General features: G+C 48.7%; 1 protein-coding gene across 1 annotated transcript; it reads right to left on the bottom strand.

Annotated features, from left to right (window-relative positions):
* Nucleotides 1–1,070: 1,070 nt before the first annotated feature.
* Nucleotides 1,071–22,396, bottom strand: THOC1 (THO complex subunit 1). Its single transcript, XM_054394700.1, has 21 exons — nt 22,349–22,396; nt 21,552–21,625; nt 21,386–21,446; nt 20,663–20,729; nt 19,488–19,606; nt 18,020–18,068; nt 17,442–17,537; nt 17,083–17,165; nt 16,543–16,616; nt 15,694–15,802; nt 14,336–14,467; nt 13,210–13,310; nt 11,090–11,156; nt 10,874–10,924; nt 10,246–10,316; nt 8,977–9,072; nt 6,435–6,500; nt 5,879–5,962; nt 4,985–5,132; nt 3,548–3,626; nt 1,071–1,502 (listed from the first exon to the last, which is right to left on the bottom strand). Exons 1-21 carry the CDS (start codon nt 22,394–22,396, stop codon nt 1,207–1,209), a joined length of 1,971 nt encoding a protein of 656 aa, XP_054250675.1. The 3' UTR covers nt 1,071–1,206.
* Between the last annotated feature and the right edge of the window lie 1,047 nt (nt 22,397–23,443).

Genomic DNA, 23,443 nt, shown 5'->3' with positions numbered 1-23,443 from the left:
TCAAGCTGTGTGCAGTTCTCACACCAACAGCTGCACTCATCTCACCAGCACGGGGCACACTTGAACGTGTAGGACACAAACCCCAGCAGGACAAGCAGCAGGCTCCATGGCTCTGCAAGTCTGCTGCCTCCAGCTCCAGTGGTGGCCTTTGGGTCCATCAACCCCTTAGGGCTGTGGGATCCTCAGTCAGGATGTCTCTGCTTGCACTCCTGAGGGCCAGGGCAGTGCTGTCAGTTTTGGTGTCACACTTGTCAGGTGATGCAGAGAGAAGCTCTACACTGCTCCGTGCACAGTGGCAGGAGGCTGTGCTGCTGAACCAGGCCAACAGCTCAGGGCCTGTTGCCTTGGGCATGAGCACCAAGCTGCTCAAGAACAGACCGCCCTGCACACAGCTCCTTTCAGTCACCCTGGCTGTGGCTGTCCTCCCAGGAGCACAATGGGAGGCAGGCCATGGTCAGAGCTGTTGTTCATCCTTGCACCTCAGGTCCCAGTGGGCTCAAGTCCCTTCATCAGTTGAAATGAATTTTTCATGCCCACAGTGAGAGGATCTCGTTTTCAACACCTGGCCCATACCTCAGCCCCCACTGACTTCCACTGCTGCCCCAAGTAATCAAATTCCTAACAGCTCAATCCAGAGCCCTGGTTGTTGCCTGCCAAGGGCAGGAGAGCAGGCTGAGCACAGCAGCCCTGGGGGACTCCTCACTCACTGTGAATGCTGTGACCTGGATCTCCAGCACAACACTGGAGGCTGAGCACTCCCCGCACCCCCCCCCTCCCCCAAAACAGATGTTTGGATCATCTGTCACTCACCACGCCCCACCCCCACCCCCCCCCGGCCAGCAGTGACTGAGTCCTTCACACCTGCCCACACAGGCCCCCAACTGCTCCAGCAGGAGCCACCTCAGCTCTCCCACTGCACTTTACACAGAAACTTGCTTTGAACCTCCACCCTCCTGTTCCTGCCCCCCCATCTGAGATGAAGCTGCCCCTTGCTAGGTCAGGCTGACTCAGCCTTTCCTCAGAAACTCTGAGCTGAACAATATTATTAAAAAGTTTTATTGATTCCTCAACATAAAATACCTATCAAAACCCTGCTGCCTGGCACCAACAGGGACCATGACCAGTAACACCACTCAGCAGCAGCACCTGCCAGGAGGGGCAGTGAACAGCCCGCACCAAGCCCCAGGAGCTTCCCTCCTGAGGCTGTCAGCTGCTGCCCTCGGTGTCGTTGCTGAGGCTCTCAGCAAGGTCACTGAGCCCAGCTTTGCTCAGGGCCAGGATCAGGTTCTCAGGGGTTGCATGAGTGCCCTCCTGGTCCTGCCAGGCCACCAGCAGCTGCTTGGCTCTCATCCTCATGTCCTCGCTGTCTGACTCGATCTGCCGTATGTCCGCTTCCTTCATCTCCAGGTAGGGGGCCAGGGCGTTCCACTGCTCCCCCAGCCTGATGGCAAACGACTCGATCTGCTCCCCAGTCATGACCTTGTCCCGCTGCACCTCTGGGCCTGCAAGAGAGAAGCCCACAGGGGATGTCTCCAGGTACTGCACCTGCAGCTGCCTCACGCCTGTGCTTGTGAGGTCCTGCTCAAGAGCTCCAAGAACAGAGCCTTAGAGAGCCAGTCCCTGGCTTTGCAGAGCAGTGTCCCCTACTGCCCCTGGCAAGGAAAACCTTGGGGTGCAACCTGCTGGAGCGTGAAGTACCTCACAACCACTGCATTGTCTCTTAGTCACTTGACTCAGGATTAGCCCAGATGAAAAATGGTTTCACTTCCCTTGTGCTGAGTCCCTTGAGCCTGCTGGTCCTGTTGGCAGCAGGACCGTGGCCAGGACAGGAAGGTGCAGTCAGAACCTGAAGGAATTTTCTGTCATCCTCCATAGCAGTGAGCACTACAGGGACTGCACACCTAGAGCCCAGGACTCACCACCTGTGCTTATTTCACATCTTCAAAGGAAAAAATCTAACCCCTGAATTCCTTCTGCATACCAGTGAACCACCTTCTTCATTTTCCATGACCATCCCTCACTCCCCTGAGGAGCCAGCTGGCATGGGGTGGCTATTTCAGCTCTCTCCAGTGCTCCTTTACCTGAGCTGAGCTCACAGTGCTGAGGGGAAAGCAGCAGCTTGAAAAGCAACAAACCAGCAGAAGCTCTTGGCCCCTTTCCTTACTCCTCAGCAGACCACAGCTCTGCCACTTCTGCTTCCATACATGGGTTGGATGTGAATTCAGCTCAGTGAACCCAGGAAGGTTGTGTCAGGCAGTGCTGGGGTGAACAGAACTTACCAGTAGTGGCAGGGACTCTATGGAAAAGGGCTGGCTGCTGGATGGAGAAGGGCACAGAAGAGGGACCCAGAGGTCCACAGAGAGCTTTCAACTAACAGAAAAGAAACTTTCTACACAATTGCCAGTGATTTCTGGAGTGTGGCTTCCACAGCCTGCACACCATAGAGTCATTGGGGTAGGAAGGGACCTCAAGGATCATCCAGTTCCAACCCCCTGCCATGGGCAAGGACACCTCACACTAGATCAGGTTGCTCACAGCCACCTCCAGCCTGGCCTTAAAAACCTCCAGGGATGAGGCTTCCACCACCTCCCTGGGCAATCTGTGCCAGTGTCTCACCTCCCTCATAGGGAAGAATTTCTTCCTAAGGTCTAATGTAAATCTCCCCTCCTTTAGCTTGGATCCATTACCCCCAGTCCTATCACTCTCTGATACCTAAAAATTCCCTCCCCAGCTTTCTTGTAGCCCCCTTCAGATACTGGAAGGCCACAAGAAGGTCTCCTGGGAGCCTTATCCTCTCCAGACTGCACAACCCCAACTCTCTCAGTCTGTCTCCACAGCAGAGCAGCTCCAGCCCTCTGCTCATCCTCGTGGCCCTTCTCTGGACACCTTCCAGCCCCTCCTCTTTCTTGGAATAGGGGCTCCAGAACTGTCCATGCTGGATCCAAGTGCTAACACAGCCAGGTGCTGTGAGCTGAAGGCCTGGCTGAGCACAGAAGGTGGCAGGAGCACAGCACAGGAGAGCTGAAGGAGAGGGACACAAGTGGCCGATGCAGTGGGGTCAGAGCTGCCCTGTCAGGCTGCTCTGCTCATGGAAGCCTTTGCCTTGAAGCTGGCTCAGATGCAGAGGAAGCAAAGGCCTCAGAGCTGGCATACAGTTTTCTCAATGTCCTGTGGCCACCCACCCCAGCAGGGGCTGGAGCGAGGCACCTGCCCACAGCAGCTAAAGGGCAGAAGGCAGAGCAGGGCAAGGCACAGCTGGGCAGAGCTGGAACCTCAGCTGTAAACATGCACTGAGCAGCACAGCAGGGGGAAGAGGCTGCCAGTGCAGCTTCCAAGCCAACCACAACAAACTGCAGGCTTCCAGCTCTGCAGGCCTGAGACTGAGGCTGCTCCTGCTGCTCTGTGTCCTGGCAAGGCTGCACTTCATGGGACAAACGTGCATGCAAGTCAGCAGCACTGCAGCAGCCAGGACTGGGCTTCTACCCTTAGTAGAAGCTGTGGTCTACAGCACACACCCAGAGAGAGGCTAGGAAGACACAAATCTTACTTTCATTGTTTTCCTTTAGTAAAGCATCGTTATCTTCCTCATCTTCATCCTCGCCTGTTTTTATTTCTTCAGAGGGAGGCTGCGAGAGAACAGAACAGCACTGGATGAATTTTATGCTTGAAGAGAAACTTTACAGCTCTGTAAGCCTCTGGAACATGGAATGGAAAACCTGATAGGAGCCCATGTGAGAGTCAGGAATTCCCCAGTCTGCTGCACCCAACCCAGCAGGAACAAGGACCACCACAGCATCAGCTGCAGAACCCAGACTAAGAGCAGCAGCCACTGCCTTCAGAGGGGCCTCTGCTTCTCCTAGCACTGCATGGCCAGCTCTAGTACTGCCAACCCCCCAAGGAACCAACTCTCTACTGGGGAGACCACCACTGAGGATCTCCTTAAAAATTCCTCCTCATCAATTCTGTTCCTCATTCAGGAACTCCTCAAAGCTTTCTGTACTTTCAAACTTCTTAAAGGTAATAAGCAACTAAAGCTTTCACTGGGAGTTACTGAGCAGCCAAGGTAACAGCAGCTTCCTTCGTGCCTAGGTTCCACCCCCAGCCTGCCCTAGGTGCTTGTTTCTTGCCATTTCATTTGGCACATGGCAGCAGTGCCACCAGGACCCCTGCATGAAGTGACAGCTCCATGCACTGAACAGCTTTGCCCTCCCACTCTTGCTTCTAAGGTTGCTGTCAGCTGGCTCTGGCAGCTGAACAGACAAGGGCCAGACCCTGTAGCCCTGCCTTTATGCCTCAGTGGCTTCACAATACAGGGAAGGTCCCCAAGACCCACAGCAATGACTGGGCCCTGTGCTACCTCCAGGCTTTAGGGAATGTTCCCTTCCCCAGCTGTTAGTTCTCTTGTCCTTGAGTATGAAGTGACCTGAAAGACCCCTCCCTAGCCACAAATTTGTACTGCTCAACATGCAAAGGGTTAATGGTTTAACTGTCCACATTTACAGGGTCTCTTTTGTCTTCTCCAGATTTTAACACTCAGTGAGCTGAGAGAAGAGCTCTGGTAAGACTTGCTGCAGTTTCTTTAGCTGCACACCCTGCCCCCTTTACTGCCACCCCAGCAGCCACAGCTGCTGACACTGATGAGCCCTACCACCACCTTACCTTCACTGGGGGTGGTTTGGACACAGAACCCACACAGCTGGGCACAAAACGCCCCCTGCTAGCGAGGGGCCTGCCACAGCTGACTGCTGCCAGAACAGCAGGCAGGGCTCAGCACTGGGTCACTATTAGCCAGCCTGGTGTCCCTGGGACCTGCACAGCATCAGGTCCATTCTCTCTCATTTTCACTTCAGCACACAATTTTTTTTCTCTTGCAGTTTTTTTGCCCTTTCTCCCCTCCACCATCCCTCACCCCAAATGGTCTGCAGAGACACAAACAGAAGTCAAACAGACCCAGCAATTCCTGTCACAGGCCAGCAGTACTCACAGGCAGCTCCTTGGCTAATTTGATGACCATGTTCTCTAGGTACTCAGGCAAACTCTTGAACTGTTGGTTTGTTGGCTGGAAGAAGTGGGGACTCCTGCGTGCCAAAAGCCTCAGTGCTCTCCAGCCATAGTTGGAGTTGTTCACAGCCCTAGAAGCAAACCCAGGATTGGTTGGTGTTAGGGTTTGGGGCTGGCACTTCAGCCTAGTGTCTTAGTTATAAACAAGGATAGGAACTTTCTGGACATCTTTGAGTAAAAGGCAAATAAAGCAGGGGATAGAAAAGAGTAATGCAGATGTGTCTGTACCATTCCCTTTGTTTGCTGACAGGATACAGTCTGCTGCACAAACTATTCTGTCTCCTTTTTTTGCTTCCCTCTCTCTATCTCCCTTCTGACCTTCTGCTGGCTGAACTGACTTGTGCTGTGTCTCTGAAGGTACCAGGGAAGGGAGGGGGGAGGATGTTGCCAGCAGTGCCCCTGGACTGCCCAGGGGGTACTTGTGCTTGCTGAGTTGTAAATCTATGTCACTATATTGAATATATATCTTATCAACTGACATAGTTTCATATTTAGTTCATTTTGTAAATATAGGTACTTTGACTCCTAGAATCTGAGCTAGCCTGGGCATTTATTCCAGAGGTAACTCTTCAGTTCTGGGGGGGAAATCTCCAATTGCTTGGGGGAGGGAGGCATATCCCTAACCCCACAACAGCTGGGGACAGTCTGGCATCCAGAACAGCACAGAAAAAGATCTGAGGCCTTTACAAGTTGATGGAGTCCAGCCATGGGGTTTGTACATCACTGCAGCCCTGCATTAGCAATGCAGAGAGCAGTCTGTCTTCTTCAACAACCCAAACATGAGACCCAAGCAGAGCAGAACACCAGTTGGCCATACTTGTACTTGTTTTCCACCATGTTCTCAGGGTCTGCTTGCTCAATGGCCTCCTCAAAGAACTCCTCCAGCGTGGGCATGTACTCCCTGCAACAGAACACCAGCAGCTTAGCACATCACAGCCTCTGGCAGAGCTGGGCTTGGAGCCCTGACACCCATCTCAAGCTTCTCCACTGAAGGAAAAGAGCAACCCCAAACCAACCCACCCCAACGGACAGCTGCAGACGAGCCAGCAGTGTTTGACACACACTGCTGCAAAGGCCTTCACCACACAGCCTCTGCAGTGTGCCTGTGGCCAGCACTGCCCATGGCAGGCTCTGGAGCCTGCTGCCATACCCACAGCTGACTCTGGCTTTTAGCTAGGCCATGGAAATTCCTGCCAGCACAAACACTGCTGAAGAAAACTGTAGAGAGACAAAGACTCCAGAGCCAGCTCCCCTGCAGACACCCAGTGAGGTGGCACAGGGCACATCCCCTCCCTGCTGTCAGTTCTGCAGCTCATTCAGTTAGCAGAGCATGGGAGGCTGGCTGAGGGCAGTGCTGCACCCCCCTGACCTACCTGCTCTCAGACTTGCAAGCTTCCATGTTGTCAGGACACAAGTTCCAGAGGCGGGTCAGCTCCTCACTGCAGACACAACATTCACAGGCTGGGTTGGGGTGGAGGGGACCTCAAAGCTCATCCAGTTCCAAGCCCCTGCCATGGGCAGGGACACCTCCCACCAGCAAAGGTTGCTCAAGGCCTCATCCAGCCTGGCCTGGAACATCTCCAGGGAAGGGATATCCAGAGCCTCCCTGGGCAACCTGTGCCAGTGTCTCACCACCCTCACTGCAAAGAATTCCTTCCTCATCTCCAGTCTCAGTCTCCCTTCTCCCAGCTCAAAGCCATTGTCCCTCATCCTGGCACTCCCAGCCCTTGGCAAAAGTCCCTCCCCAGCTCTCCTGGAGTCCCTTCAGGTACTGGAAAGCAGCTCTCAGGTCTCCCTGGAGCCTTCTCTCTCAGCCTGCCCCCATAGGGGAGATTCTCCAGCCCTCCAATCCTTTCTGTGGCCTTCTCTGGACCTTCTTCACTCCAGCATTCCACACTCCAGCAGTCCAAAGACAGACCAAATGCAACAGAAATTCTCACCCCAATCTAATCTGTGCAACACAGCATGGCCACACGAACTGTGATACACACCAGACAGAATCATGGAATGTGAGGGGCTGGAAGGGACCTCCAGAGGTCATCCAGTGCAACCCCCCTGCCAGAGCAGGGCCACCCAGGGCAGATCACACAGGAACATTTCCAGGCAGGTTTTGAATATCTCCAGAGGGGAAGACTCTACAACCCTCCTGGGCAGCCAGTTCCAGAGCTCTGGAACACCCTCAAAGGGAAATAATTCTTCCTCCTGTTTCCATGGAATTTCCTATGCCTCAATTTCCACCATTGCCCCTTGTGCTGGCATTGCTGAGAAACCTGAGCTAGTGATGCAAAATTAGCAAATTTCTCTATATTAAGTTTCTACTACACTACTGCTCCCAGGCTGTTTTGTTCTGATAAATGAAATAATTCACCACTTTCTCTTTCAGCAGGGACATTTTACTGAGCACTCAGTACAAGGTTTCAAAGCTCAAGACAAGGTCAAAATTCCCACATCTAGGCTGGGTGAACAGAAACAATGAAAAGATTTTCATCTGTCCTAAAGAAGGAAGTGGGAAATGCAGCACTTAGTATACCCTTAGTATCTAGTGGAGTCCCTCAGGGGTCAGTACTGGACCAGGTGTATTCAATCTACAACAACCTGGATGAGGGCACAGAGCACACTGCCAGCAAGTTTGCTGATGGCACCAAACTGTGTGCAGTGGCTGACACAGGAGGGCTGTGCTGCCATTCAGCCACACCTGGACAGGCTGACAGGTGGGCAGGGAGACATGGTATGAAATTCAGCAAGGGCAAGGGGAGAGTCTAGCACCTGGGAAAGAACAACCCCATGGAGCAGGATAGGTTGGGGCTACCTGCTGGAGTGTAGTGAAGGGGAAAAGGCCCTGGGGGTCCTGGTGGGTGGGAGGTTGACCATGAGCCAGAAATGAGCTCTGGTGGCCAAGGAGGCCAAGGGACTCCTGGGGTGGATTAGAAGGGCTGTGGTCAGTAGGTCAGAGAGGTTCTCCTGCCCTTCTACTCTGCCCTGCTGAGGCCACATCTGGAATCTTGTGTCCAGTTCTGGGTCCCTCAGTTCAAGAAGGACCTCAGGGAACTGCTTGAGAGAGTTCAGCACAGAGACACAAAGGTGCTGAAAGCAGTGGAAGATCTTCCTCATGAGGAGACCTGAGGGAGCTGAGGGCTCTGTAGCCTGGAGAGGAGCCTGAGAGGTGAGCTCATTGCTGTTGATAAAGATGTGCAGGGGGAGTGCCCAGAGGCTGGAGCCAGGCTCTGCTGGGTGATGCCCAATGCCAGCACAAGGGGCAGTGGTGGAAGCTGAGCCATAGGAAGCTCCATGGAAACAGGAGGAAGAATTTTTTCCCTGTGAGGGTGACAGAGCCCTGGACAGGCTGCCCAGGGAGGTTGTGAAGTCTCCCTCTCTGGAGAGTAACTCTACAACACTTCCATTGCCTGGATGTGTTCCTGTGTGATCTGCTCTAGGTGATCCTGCTCTGGCAGGGGGGTTGGACTGGAGAAACTTTTGAGGTGCTTCCAGCCCCTAACATTCCATGATTCTGTGACACCCTAAAATACAGCACTTTTCTTGGAGAGGACATAGCAAGGAGAACCTTTGCCCCATGGATCAAATAGCAGTTGGTGTTCTTACAAAGCCATGGCAGAGGCACTTGTTAAGCAAAACCTGAGAGGCAGCACAGGTACAGAAAGGGCTCCAGTGAGTACAAATGCCCTGATGTTCAGCCTGTAACTTGAAGACTATTTAAAAGGAATCCACAGGAGATGACTAGGAGGAAAGGAAGCCTGCTGCAAGCTTTGCAAGAACTGACAGTTCCAAAGTGAGGCAGTTTGAAAATCACTGACTAAAAAAAAAACCCAAAAAGATTCAGTGGCAAAAAACCCCAAACCTAAAATCCCCCAAACCAGCTAAATGCCAGGAACTCTGCAATAACAAAGTGCAACATACTTCCCCATCAGGATTTTTTTGTTTGGTCCTTTCCCCAAGAAGTCTTCTGGAGCTGGCCTCTTCCTCACAGGCCTCATTGGCTTGGAATCAGGAGGTCTAAAGAAAAAGAAAAGAGCTTTTTAGTATCAAAGCAGAAATATTTAGAGAGCAAAATGATGCCAGCTCAGCTCACCTGGTGCTGAGTTAAATCATGATGCAAGTACCCAGCAGAACTGGGGTTCCAGGGGTGGGAGGGAGGAGGGGGAAAGAAAGAAGGGAAAGGATAAGGAGAAGGATTTGCCACACACCAAAATTAGCCCACTCCAAAGTTTCAGGGTGTGCCAGAGCCCTGATGCAGCAAAAGCAAAGGACACCTATGCCAGCAACACATAACTGGCATCAACCCTGCTGCTGGCTCAGCTGCTCCACGACTGCAGATTCTTGCCCCAGGTGCCCCTGATTTCATGGGATCAGAGAAAGGAGATCCCAGACCCCTGAGGTTAGGGTAAGACCTACCCAAGCTGAAACTCTGGATGAGATCTAAAGGAGGAGACAGAACATTTATAAAAGTCATAGTTCAAGATTTTACTTCCCCACCCCCTGTAGCAGGGATTTCTCTCTTAGCACAGCCCCCCTCCCTTTCAGCACACAGATGAGGTCACGAAGAGCTGTCTCCAAGTCATCTCTCTGGAACAGAGAGACAATGGCCCAGCTGCTCCTCAGCACCAAGAGGTTGTGTGCAGGGTAAGGAAGGATGGCAGAGCAATGTCTGATCACCACCTCCAGACAGCCAGGCAGACACAGTCAAAGCTGAACTTTGTCACTAGTTGGTAACCAACCACAGAGAACCTCTCACCAGCAAAAGCCACCCCAGCATCATTTCCTTTCAGCTCTGTGATTACCACCAAGTGGCAAACCTAGTAAGGTGGAGAATAAAACTCCAACTCCCACCAAAGCCAAAGGCTTCATTAGGGCAATCCAGAGCAGTTCATGGCCTGCAGAAGGCAGGAGGGCAGACAGTGTGCTCCAGCCTCCTTAAGTCACCAGAGCCTTGGGATGGAGAACAAAACCCTGCCAGGTGACAGTGAGGAATGCTCTCTGGAGACCCCCCCACACCCAGCCACTGCTTCATCAACACAGGGAATGCTTTGGGCAGAAATCCAGGAGCCTTCAGCACACACAGAGGGGACACTCAACTATGCCAGTCTGCACTGTGTCTGAACCATGACCATCCACACCCCCTGTGGGCACATCTGATGCTGAGGTAGCAGGCTTCCCCCCTCCAGTTACCTTTCTTTCACAAAGCTGGGGCAGCCTTCGTTTTTCCATGAATTCCAGTTTTCCTCAGTGTTTAATATATGCTAGAGGAACAGAACATTGCAGAGTCACCTTCAGAGCTGACCTCCAAAGTTTTCAACTGAGCTATTACAATTAAAGACAAAGCTTTGTTACTCTGTGTACTTCAGCCACTATTTGGAAGGTCACCACTACCATCTTAGACTATGTTTTAATGAACTAACCCAGCTGCCTCTCTCCTGTCTTTGGTAATTGTGGGAAAGAGTTTATTTCTCCTTCTCTAATCAAGAAAATAGATGCAGTCAAAGTAAATGAGAAAAGCAAAGCAAGCTGACTCTTGTCATTCCACTTGCACCTTTTTTCTGTGTCCTTCCTGCAAAGGCTTTGAAACAAATGCAAGGATTATCCTTCCACCCAGCCATGTGTCTCCTGTGTGCACAGACACAGCTATATCCACACTCCCACAATGAAAACGTGGGGAGGGTGTGACTGCAAAACAACAAATTGTTGGGAGAGCTTTTCTCAGAGAGAGAAAGGTTCTCTCAATGGAACTCAAGCTCCTATAAGCTACTTTGCATTAAGGCTCTATACACTTCCTTCAGACAGGCACCAAAGTACTCACCTCAACCATTTTTGAGAATCTCTCCCCATCTGGAGGATTTTCAGACAGAAGCTGTAAGTGGGAGGAAAACAAATACACAAAAATAACTTTTTTGCCTTGTATTTGTAGCAGAATATGTAGGAAAGTCCCAAGGGACATGGTGGTTACTGCTTCAACGGTCCTTGGTGCAGTATGACATGGGAAGTGTTTCTCCTGTGATTTTTATACTGTACCCACCTGGTACACTGCTTTTGTAGTGTCCTCAATCCACAGGGACTGCTCATCTGTCAGAACATAGTTGGAACTGGAAATGAAAACCAAGCAGACAACTGAAGTGTTGAATCAGCTCTTTGGTTTTGTTTTTCATGTGAAGGGTTTACTACAGATGCAAACAGTGCTGAGGACAGACAATTTCTACTACAAACCTTCCGAGGGTTGTTACTGAGACCAGTGCAAGCTGCCTGTGGCTGTGGCACCGCTTTGAATCTGTACTGACTCTGTGATGGAGAGAGGCTGTTTGCAAAGGCCTGAAGGGATAGGAATCTGAACCTCTGAACCAAGTATCTGGAGTATGTTCTGGCCTCATGGCCTGACTGCAGTGTGTAAGATGTGCTTGTGGAATGTGCTAGCTCCATCCAGGGGGATGTCCCCAACCCAGGGTCCCCTAGCCCCTGCTGAAGCACTACTGAGACAAACCAAGAGGAACAGTTCACCTGTACACAGAACACAAATCTGGAGTGGTTTGCAACATGAATTCTACACAGCACAACCTTCAACAAGCCACTCGGTACACCTTGAATTACAATGCACTCAGTACATGGGAGTGAAAAGAAGGCAGAAATAAGCCCAAGGTGGCTCACTCCATTCCCAAGCACAGACTGGAACTGTTTTAAAATACAATTAAAAAAAAAAAAATCAATCAGATGAGAAACTGATCTTTGTTTATCACTTGCTCAGGAATTTGAAACTTAACCTTTGGTGTTCCACTTACAGTGTTCAAAAGCAGCAACATCAACAGGCTTTTTATGAAGCCCTAGGTACCTTAGCTAGCAAATATCAGCATGAGCATGGGTAAGGCAGCAACATAAAAGGTTTGTGGAACTGCTGCTTTCAGCTAACAGGACACACAAGCTCATCCTTTTGAAGGAAGAGAACTATTACACAGTCACAGGATGCTAGGGGTTGGAAGGGACCTCTGGAGCTCTTTGAGTCCAGCCCCCCTGCCAGAGCAGGACCATCTAATCATTAGTATTATTTTACAACAGCTGCACAACACTACACCATTTCTATGTGATATCATCCCTGAGCACTGACAAATGAGTGCTCTTAATTAATACTGTACTGAAGTGTCACTGAAATGACTATCACCTTCACAGGCCTCAATTGCAACTTGGAAGACTTGAATTCTCTACCTTCTCTGTCACTGGGCTGCCATGAGAACTAATCTGTATGATGAGCATAATGATCCTGATGTGGTTTGCAAAGTTCTCCTTGATCTGTTCATACACCACAGGCTGCCCAGGGAGGTTGTGGAGTCTCCCTGACTGGAGATATTCAAAGCCCACCTGGAAGCGTTCCTGTGTGACCCGCTCTAGGTGATCCTGCTCTGGCAGGGGGTTGGAGGATCTTTTGAGGTCTCTTCCAGCCCCTAACATTCTGTGGAAAAGCAGCACACTGCAGGTGAAAGCCATCTGCAATCGTGATGCCCAGAGCCCTGTCCAGCCTCACCTTGAGTATCTCCAGGGATGGGCCCCAGTCACCTCCCTGGGCAACCTCTTCCAGTGTTCCACCACCCTCATGGTGCAGAATTTGTTTCTAATATCCAATCTCAATCTTCTGTGGTCTAGTTTGAAGCCATTGCCCCTGGTCCTATCACTGCAGACCTCTGCACACAGTCTCTCTACATCACAGAGCCAGTACAGATTCAAAGTGATGCCACATACACAGATCTAAACCTGCTGCTGTCTTCCTCACAGCTGGCACTCCCCTTAGCCAAGCTTTAGTGGCCTCTCCTTCTCCAAGACCCCACTTAAGTCACCCATTTGGCAGAAAAAACTAACTTTGCAAAGATGAGCAGACTGCTTTATTGCTGATTTAGTAAGCTGCAGAAATCTGAGTGAGCCTAATGAACACTAGGGCCAAGGGCAAGCCACCACAGAGAGAGCAGCAGAGAAAGGCAAGAATGAGATCTCTGCTTCTGGTAAAGCAGTTTGAGCCACATCCTGCATTTACCAATCCAAGGCTCTGCAGTTTCACAAGACCCTTACAATAGGTAGCCATAAACTCTTTTAGAATAGCCTGACATATCTCCAAGCTCTTTGCTCCTCATCCCCAATCACAAACCATGTGCACATTACCTTTTAAACTTGACCTGTCCCTTCAGGTACTGGAAGAGTATCAGGTACTGCAGCAGGATGTGGCGGCGGAAGTTGCTGTCGCTCAGCTGCAGGTCCATCAGCTACACAGCAAAGAGGAAGCACACAGTGAGGACACTGAACAGGCCTGAGTGCAAATATCCAGCAAATGCTTTCAGACACGCTGCATGGAGACTGCTTTGGCACTGCAGAAGCTCTCTGCTGTGTCACCTGTACTTCAGGACAGTGCTTCATGAGGAACTGTCACCTAGCACCACTTAGGAAAGAGGAACCAAAATTCCTGACGAAACCCAAGGAGCTGCTTGTCAAAGTACCACTACAGTTTGTTTAGCTAGTTTCATCCTGCTGGAGTTAACAACATCCAAGTGAAAAGGAGTTTGGAAAAACATTCAAATATCTCAGTAGCTGAGGGCCAGCTTGCTCCCCTTCTCCTGTGAGCTACTGGCTCCAGGGTCCAGATTCAGCTCTCAACAACACTTGCACAGTGAAGCACTGCTTGGTTTCTACCTCCTGTCTCAGGAAGGGCAAACTCAGGCTGCACTGAGACTTGCTTTCTGTCATGTACTACTGCATATGGAAGTTAAAGTTACATAAAATTCCAAAATGAAGATTTAGGATTAAATTCAATACTGTTGTATTTTTGACTTTAACATTGCATTTTGGAAGACTATTATAAGGCAAAAAACCCCAAACAAACAGTTGGCAATCATCAGTCAAGTTTTGAAAATGTAATTCTAAAGGCAAAAAAATCCACAAAACCGAAGAGATCTTTAAATATTTACTCTTCTAATTTCCCTTTCTAAATGTAGCAACATAAATCAAACAGTAATGAAATGGCAGCTTCACCACAGACTTATTTCAGAAACAGAAGCAGTTAACAGAGGCATGAAAAAGACCAGAGCAAGAATCTGATTAAATCCATCTCAATACAGTGAGCAATGGAACAGGGCCCCAGAGAAACTCTGGAGTCTCTGTGTGTGGAGATACTCAAAACCCAGCTGAAGACAGCATGATACCTGCTCCAGCTAAGATCTCTGAGCAGGGTTGAACTAGACACAGGATCCTTTCAACCTCAATGAGTCTGTGACTGTGAGGAGCAGGTACCTACCTTCTCACTGGTCAGGAACTTTGCAAAGTACACATGTTCTCCTCCTGTCTTGAGCTCTTCCAGCTTCTTTCGGGATGCCTGAGTGTCGTCCAGCTTGTAGCTTTTGAAAACAGCCAGGACCTCTTCCGAGTACTGCAGCCAGAGTGTGAAAACATAACCTCTGCAGTTAGACCACACCAGACAGTGCCAAGCAAGTAAAACACCTGCTACCAGCTGGCCAAAATGACCCCTCTGCCACCAGCACCTTGGGCTTCTCTTCTGGACACCACCAGTGTCTACCATCAGTGCCAGAGCATCTCATTGTTGCAGCGTTTAAGGTGTGCCAAGACGAGCCATGCCCTGGGCTGTGAGCAGGGCACAACTGCTTTACTGTTTGGAATTTATGAAGGAAAACATTCCAGATGGTGCCAGTGCTACGTTCAAACTCCAGTTTAGTTGTTCACTAACATACACAACATACACAAAAGCAGGCACATAAGCCAGAGTTCAATCTCCAATGCTGCTCTTAAATTCCATTTAGGGCTTTAAAGCTGCAAGAAAGAAAAACTCCAAAAAGCCATCTGCAAGCCTGGCCTTGCTCAGCTTCCTTTTGTCTTCTTCTTTTTTTTTTTTTTTTTTTGTAGACCTCATAACTGGATTTCTACTAGAATGTCTGAGCAAATGTGACTTCTTACTACCAGAAATCAGCAAATGGAAATTAAAAACCCCTTAGGCATCTTGCTATTAAATAAACACTAAGTGGCAAACTGTGAAGAAGCAGCAGCTTAGCAAGAAACCCTCCTCAGCATTCATAGTAAAGGAAATGTGGAGCTGAAGGGGATGCTCAGCTCATTACTCTATAAGGAGATTTGCTTCATTAGAAACTTCTCATCCTTAGGCTCACACTGAGATCAATACAACTATTGAGAAGTAAGATCCAGGACCCAGCAGAACTACTGATCTTCCTGGAGAACCCAAACTCACAACAGGAGGAGGCTGAGGGTAATGGTTTAGGGGTGAACTTTGTAGAGTAGGGTCATCAATGGGACTTGATCCCAGTGGTCTTTTCCAACCTGAATGATTCTGTGATTTTAAGTTCTGGGGTTTGCACCTGATAAAGCACAAAAGAAGGTACTTCTGACACTGTTGGAACATCTGAAGCCTTTCGGTTCCTGACCTGCCCAAGTTTTGTGAGGGGATTTAGTGTACCTCTCAACATGCTGTTCGTTGCCAGAGGTGAAAACAGTAAAGTGAATTTCTTCCTGCACTACAATTTTGCACTGGCATTAGAGTTTAAACTGTTCTACACTCACACAGTCACTCTCCTACCCCTGTAAATGGTTATTTTGTTAATAGTTGAAAGCATGAACTCTGATTACCTTGAGAAAAGTTTTCCATGACACCTTCTCATAGCACTGCACAGGATTCCTGAAATAGTCTTGAAGGGACCAGAATTTTCTATACAGATTATAATCAATGGGAATGGAGCTGAGGGGAAAAAAACAAATCAGCAACCCAATCAACAAACCCACAAACCAGCACCCCAACCAACCCACACACAACCCAGCACCCCAACCAACCCACAAACCAGAAATCCAACCCTCCCCAAAAAAAGCAATCAGTAACCCAACCCAATCAACCAACCAACAACCCAATAAACAAACCAAACACTAACCCAAACCACCAATACACTCAACTGAAGTTCACTTGGCACTGTGCAACCTGAGCAAACACCATTCATGTTGTAAGTCAGTGAGCCAAAAGCGATCCCTTACAGAGCAAGCTGTCCTTCAGTTTGCTCCTGAGTTTCCAACCCAGTCTGTTGTGACTTTCTCATCATTAAAGTGAAAAAAAGTAAGAAAAAGGGATCTTAGGAATTTTTCACTCTTCAAGGAATGAAGAGGAGCACAGCTTTTTCTCCACAAAGCAGAGACATTGAGAACTCAGGATCCCTGGATCCATCTTGGAAGAACGAGTTTTGGCAAGGAAACTGGGATACTGTCAGTAAGAGAGCAGAGCAGTGCTTCCGAGCTAGGGGCTGCAGCTTCTCCAAATGATCTGTAGGTTTCTCTCTCTTCCAGGCAACTCAAAGTGCTAGGTTGTATCTGATCTTTAGTGAGCAGTAAATAAGTACAATTCAGAGTAAAAAACATGAAGCTATTTTCCAAACAGCTTTCTGCTTTCACTTGATCAAGTTTTATTCCAACTTTAAACTGCTTTAAGCTTACCAACTTGTTGGTGCTTCATCATCTCCCATTTCACCTTCTTCAACATCCATTCCTTCTTCCCTCTCCTCAGTGTGCTAATGGGAAAAAAATAATTTAAAACTTACACAAATGCCACTGTAATTTGCCTTCAACTTCCAATGTTCTTTACATCTGAAAGCTTCATCTGGGAATTCAAAGGTCTGTGAAGTATTCTTCCAGCAAAATGTGCACCGAATTCCTGTCTAACCCCTCCTACATTCTGCAGTGGTAGCCTGACTTTCCTTGAAAGAAGCTGAGGGGACAGCTCTATCCTCTGTGCACTGTGGGGAAAACCTTAGTGCAGGAAGTGACACTGTTCAGCCCTTACAATCAAATCAACTTTTTACCCCTCCAAGTCTGCAGGGTTTCATATTGCAGGCAACCTGCCTAGTTCCAGAATTAGCAGCTGGGCCTGGGAGGATGACAAGTGAATGATGAGCACACAGCTCTGGATAGTAAGCACCAGCACACTGCTGTGCAAACTCTTACACATTTACTGCAGAACAGCAAAGGGATTTTCACCTTCTGTCCCAAAGTGCTCTCATGTTCATTGGTGTTGAACACAGTGACGTTTTCCAGGTTGAACTGACTCTGCAAGTTAAGCCCTGTGAAAAACAAGGGGTGAGTCTCAGAAGCTGTGAGGTTCATTCCATCAGTTGGTCAAGAGACGCTGCAGTCAGCTCTCACAAGCAGCCTTCAGAACTTGGGTTTGGAATCACAACAAATCAAAGTCACAACATCAAGGGCAGAGGCAAGAACAAACATACAACTACAAAGAGCTTTTCTCCAACTGGATGGTCTGCAACCATCACAGAGTGGAGCCATGCAGCAGATTTAGCCTTTGTCAGATCTGAAGCGTGACAAAATGCAAAAGATCTCACCTGACTTCTCTGAAAGTGGAAACAACCTAGCCAAGAACAGCTGGATTCTTCCACAGAAGACTGTGTTTTGTGACTTAGACAATCTTCTAAGTAAATCTAAACATTGCAAGAGATGAAGAATATTAGTATTAGTATTTGCCCCTCTTTCAATTTCTCATGTACTGCAATTCAAGACTTGCGAATGACATGCCCTACACAGCCAAGGAAGGGAAGCAAAGGTTTGTGAACTTAAACAATAACAGCTTCCTCAGCTCGGCCCTGTTTGTTTTTCAAATGCATTCTACCAGTACTCCTAACACCCTCAACAGCAATAAAAACCAAGTTCAAGTGAATCCCACTCAAGTACAGGTGCTGCTATAGGCCTTGTCATTGCCAAGGATGTTTTCCTATAATGATCTTCACCAATGATGAGATTTCCCTACAGGTAGAATGACTTTTACATTAATCATGAGTATCTGGTAAGTGAGGTGATCTCAGGGAACACATCTGAATGTAAATCAAACCATTAAAGTCACTTTCAGCTGCTGAGATAAGGAGTTCCTGAATTCCCCCCCACCCCCTGAAAAACTGCAACTCACCATTGCACATCCGCAGCAAGTAATTTTTCCCTGCAGAGTAGAAGGTGTTCTGGAACAGAACAAAGGGAGCAAGAGATCACAAAACCTTCTTCAGCAGACTTCAATTCCATCACAATTAGTTAAGTATGAGCCATTCTGTTAATTCTAACTTTGAGTCTTCCCTTAAACCAGGAGCAGGTTTCACAAGAAGGTAACACAAAACCACCAGTCCCACAAATTCCAAGCACAAACCACAACATCTAAATCCAGCTATGCTGCAGCCAACTGTAAGGGCAGCAACCTTTTTTCCTGGAACATACCAATGGGTTTTGGTCTGGTTTTCTGACACTAGCTGCCTTTATTGTCCCCTGCATTATTTATACACAAACAGAAGAGCAAGACACAAAAGATTTAGAGCGTTCACAGTGAGTTGGCAGCACAAGAAATCAGTTCATAAGACAATTGAATTAATGCTAAAGAACAGATTGTGAATACATCTGAGGACACAGACTCTGTTTCCTGAAACAGAACAGCCTGAACAATGCCTGTGGGAAGCAGTTCTCCTTAGGACATCCAGGTAAGGAAAAGACAGAGAAACTGGAATGCTTTCCAGGTGTCACCTATAGAGTTGCTGACATGCTCCAGGCACTAGTACCAAGGAGCACACCAAGGATACCGAGTTCCAAGATTTATTATCATCTTAGAATAAAATACTGGCAGGTCAGTACTTTTGCCCAAGACCCTGAACTCCCTCTTTAACTAACAGCCCCTGCAGCACATGAGGCTCAGCAGCCTGCCACAGCAGCTCTCCTGCTGCAGCCCCATGGCACAGCAAAAGCACAAACCCCTCACATGAGCTGCAAATCAGAGAGTCACAGAATAGTAGAGATTGGAAAGGACCTCAGAAAAAAACAATCAAGATCAACTCCCTCTGCCAGAGCAGGGTCACCCAGGGCAGGTCACACAGGAACACGTCCAGGTGTGGTTTTCAATGTCTCCAGAGAAGAAGATTCCACAACCTCTTTGGGCAGCCTTGCTCTAGGGCTCCAGCACCCTCACAGTGACAAAGTTTTTCCTTATTTTCAAGTGGAATATTTGGGAGTAACAAATCCATTATTGCAACAGCCTTGTAACAGAAAGCTCATTCAGAAAATGACCAAGAAGACTTCTTCCTCTGCCAAGCAGAGATGGAAGAATCTCCTGCAGCTCTGAGGAAGAAGCCAAGTAAGTGAAGAGAGAAGCAACTCATACAAACTGCACAGAAGTTAGGTTATTGGTTTCTAGAGGTCACAAACACTCTACCCTGCAGAGAAAGGAGTTGGAAATAAAACAACCCAAATGATGATTTCATTTCTGACCTTTGCTGCCCAGGTATTTTTAAACCTCAAACTGAAAGGTGCTTAATGATACTGTTTTAACATAGAACCAAAGATAGTTAATGGCACAGAGCCTTCAGCTCCCTTCTATCACCTCCGGCAGCAATACTTACTGATTTCCAGGTAGCAACATTTTTCTCCACAAAGGTGAAAATTTTGTCACACTGATCCAAAGGCAGACAATCCAGAACATCTCCCAGAAGCACAAAAGGGGTTGATGCAGTGCAGATGCCTGTGAGGAACAGGGAATATTTCATTCTTCAAAAGTGAACTGAAATGCAGTGAAGGTGCATAGCAGCTAAGGGAGATGACGTTAAAAAAAAAAAAAGGAAAAATTCTCCTGGGTTCCTGCAAATCCTAACAAAAGCTTGGGCTAAGGTGTGAGCTTTCATTAAAGCCATTTTTAAATGCATACACATGCAGGGGATTTTTATAAGAGCTTTGCATGACTGTAAAACACAGAATAAAGGATCCCTCTTCTAACAGCCTCAAAGTTTGAAACCATGTGGACTGCAGATGAACACTCAGATTTCTAAATCCACTTAGCAACACCACACACACCTGTGAAGCTTGAGAGTCTCTTCCTCAAGCAAAGCACCATTAGAGTAGTGCTCCAAGCCTGCCTGGCCATGCTCTGTGGTGTGACAGTGCCTGCACTCCTCACAACCACAGCTCTTATGAGGCAGTTCATAGAACACACAGGTAGCTGAGCTATTCAGAGTAAAACAAACAAGTATTGGGTGTGCAATGTGAACAAAAAACCAAAGGGAAGAGTGTGAAAGTCTCCTCAGCAGAGATGAGCAGACTGACTTCTGACACAGAAGACAGCTGTAGAAAAAAATCTGTGCATCTACAAACCAGGCACATGCTGACAGGCAGCAGTGGAAGCCACTGCTATTCAGGACAAGCTCTTTCTGGCTCTGCCAGCAACTGACAGAGACACCTTCAAGTCATTTCCCTTCTCTGACTCAGAGGTCTCAGGTATGAAATTACGATGGGAAACTTCTAAGCATTTTACAGTGGTGGACAGAGAGAAAAAATGCTAAATTATGTTGCAACAAACCCCATGCATCTTCCTTTACTAAAAAAATAGACTCCAACACAGATGCCATGCATGACTGAATTTCCCTACACTGTCCTCCGTTTCTGTTCTGAACAAGACTGAACAGCCCTTACCATAAGGGCCACACATTGCCAAAGCTAACCACTGTGGAGGACTTACACAACTCAAGGTTTTAAAATCCCCATAAATTGTCTCTGCCAACAGATTTGAGAGAAAGTTGCTCACCTTCTGTGACTCCAGTAATAGCAAGAGAAATAATTGCCAGGAGATTTTCACACGGAGCTTTGTTTATCTAAACAAACCACACAGTGTTAATCTTCTGTATTCTGACCTAAACAGGTCTAACAACACTAACATTCTTGTTTCCAAGCAGGCATATTTAAAACAAATATTGACATTCAATTGTCCAGAACTTCAACCAACTTATTAATCCAGACCTGCCAGTGAACTATGGAAAAGTTTTCCTGAGTGAGCAATGTTTCCCGACTGCTTTAGCCATTATCAGAGTCATCTACCTCTGAAAATCAATATCCCACACTCAGTCCATTCTTTGAGTCTTCATTCTTTGATTAATCATTTTTTTCAGCTGACAGGTAGGCGTATTAGATGCTAGCACCAGATAATCCACTCCACCCCACTCTTATAGTTGTGGAACAACAGACATTTATGAACTTGAATTTGAAGATGCAGCAGCTTTCCCTAAGCATTACAAAGAATTGCTGGCAAAGGCTAAACCAAAAGCTCTCACTGCAGTGTGGTACCTGCAAGATGCTGCCACTCTGCCCTGACTGCTACTTATCTGTATTCAGTCTTACATAGATAACTGCTGCACAATTCATGTTTCTAATAAACAGGATTTCCTCATACTAAAGCAAGTCGCTGTTAATTAACTTGTAAATAGAAATTTGAGCTTCAACAAGAGATAAGCTGCAGCTTTAAAATACTTACTATTTCTTCCTCTAAAATGACTCTAAAAGCTTGATCCAAGGTGCACTTCTTCTCATTTTCACTGCAAATGCAAACATTCCATGTCAGTTAATAGCAACTATTAGACACAAGATTGCCAAACGTTATCCAGAGAGGCACATTTGAAAACCAAACAACTTTCACTTACCTCCCAGGAATCTGGTTAAATGCATTCAACAATGGCTTGATACTTTTGTGAGTCAGAGCATCTCTGGTGGACGTCTACCAAAATGTAAAGAAAGGTTAAGCTTGCAGCACAGAACCAGAAGGATGCCCTCCTCCTTCATCTGACAGTGGACAGAAGCATTAAGGAATCTATTTGCCACACAACACGTGGCAAATCTTGCCTTTTAAATCAAGAAAACTTTGCAACGAGTCAGGCAAATGCTAAGTGCATAGCAAATCAGGCCTGTGAGCATCATACCTCAAACCTATGCTAACAGCAGGGTAAAACTGTGCTTATCAGTGAACCCCAGATGCTGCTGTGGCCAACGCTCTCAAGCCCCACAGATAAAACTTCACCTGCCTGCCCCGCAGGTCATGGTGGCTTGAGACGTGCTTGCCACTAGCAAGATCGCATCGAAGCGGCACTGTAAAAGCACAGCTCAGCAGAGGCGCAGGGAGCAGCGTACCAGAGCGGATGCTCTGCCGCGGGCGTTCCGCCACAATGCAATTTAACTTCAATTTATTTCGCATTTTTAAGTAAACAGCAGATGCTCCTTTGGCGGGAGCCCTGTCCTGACGCTCATCTCAGCTGCGCCGAACTCTCGGTAGAGTGAGCTCCGGCCCCGCTCCCCAGCACCGCAACGGCCGGGCCTGCGCGCCCGGGTCCGGGCAGAGGAGACGTGGTGCGGCTTGGCCGCTTCGACGGGAGGAGCGGGGCCCGCCAGGTGCCCCTGCAAACGACAGCAAGGGACAGCAGCCTCCACCCACGCCCCGGCTCACCGTGAATCGGAGCCGCGCCTCGGGCAGGCTGAAGAGCGGCGGCGACATGGCTACGGCCGAACAAGGCTCCGCGGCGCCGGCCGATGACGCCCGGAGCTCCCAGCGGCACCGCGGCTGCCGGGGAGACCGCCCTGGAGACCGCCCGCCGGGGCCGGGGCCGACGCCGCCGCGGCTGTTCCGGGGCGGGCCGGATCCTCGCCGCCGCGGCTGTTCCGGGGCCGGATCCTCGCTCTCGCCTCTGCGTGCGACCAGGCGCCTGCGCGGGAGGCGTACGGAGCCCTGCGCTGCGGAGGAAGTTCGCGGGGGAAGGAGCCCTTAGCCCGCAGGGTCTGTCAGCACAGGGTTAGAGTCGTGGAATTGCTTCGGTTGGTAAAGACCTCCAAGGTCACCGACTCCAGCCGCCAGCCCAGCCCCTCAGTGGCCAGTAAACCGTGCCTGGGTTGCCATGGCTACACGTTTCTGGACCTCTAGGGACGGAGACTCCACCACCAGGCAGAAGGAGAGGAGGGGAGGGAAGCAGGTCCCTGCTGCAGGTGAATTGCCTCCTGGCCTACCTTCCCTGCCCAGGGAGATTTTTTATTTTTTTACACCGAGGGTGGCAAAATCCTTGCCTAGGTTGCCGAGAAAGGTGGAGATGCTCCATCTGGAACCATCCCAGGCCATGCTGGATATGGCTCTGAGCAGCCTATGCTGGGTAAAATGCCTCTGCTCACCTCAGAGCATGTTGGACTGTAAAGGTCTCTTCCAACCCAAACTATTCTGTGATTCTGTGGTTATGAAAAGTGTCGTTTGGCTGGAAATATTTCTCTACTTCCAGAAACGTAAAAAAATCAAGCACAATGTTATGATGGGGATTTAAATCTGAAAAATGCTGCTATCATTCCATCTGGGGCTTGTTTAAAAAAAAAAAGGCCAGCCAACCCTGTCGCCTCCTCCCTGCCCTTCAATTCCTTCCACCACAAACAAACAAACAAACCTGAACCTCTTGAGGAAGGAAAGCAGTGTCACGTTTATTTGGGATGTTCTCCCTCTCCACTCCACCTGGAGCACTGTGTCCAGTTCTGGAGCCTCTATTACAGGAAGGATCTGAAGGTG

This window comes from Indicator indicator, chromosome 31 (assembly GCF_027791375.1).
Source record: "Indicator indicator isolate 239-I01 chromosome 31, UM_Iind_1.1, whole genome shotgun sequence".
NCBI lineage: Eukaryota > Metazoa > Chordata > Aves > Piciformes > Indicatoridae > Indicator > Indicator indicator.
Note: the sequence above shows the minus strand (reverse complement) of the source record. Positions and strands in the feature narration are given on the sequence as shown.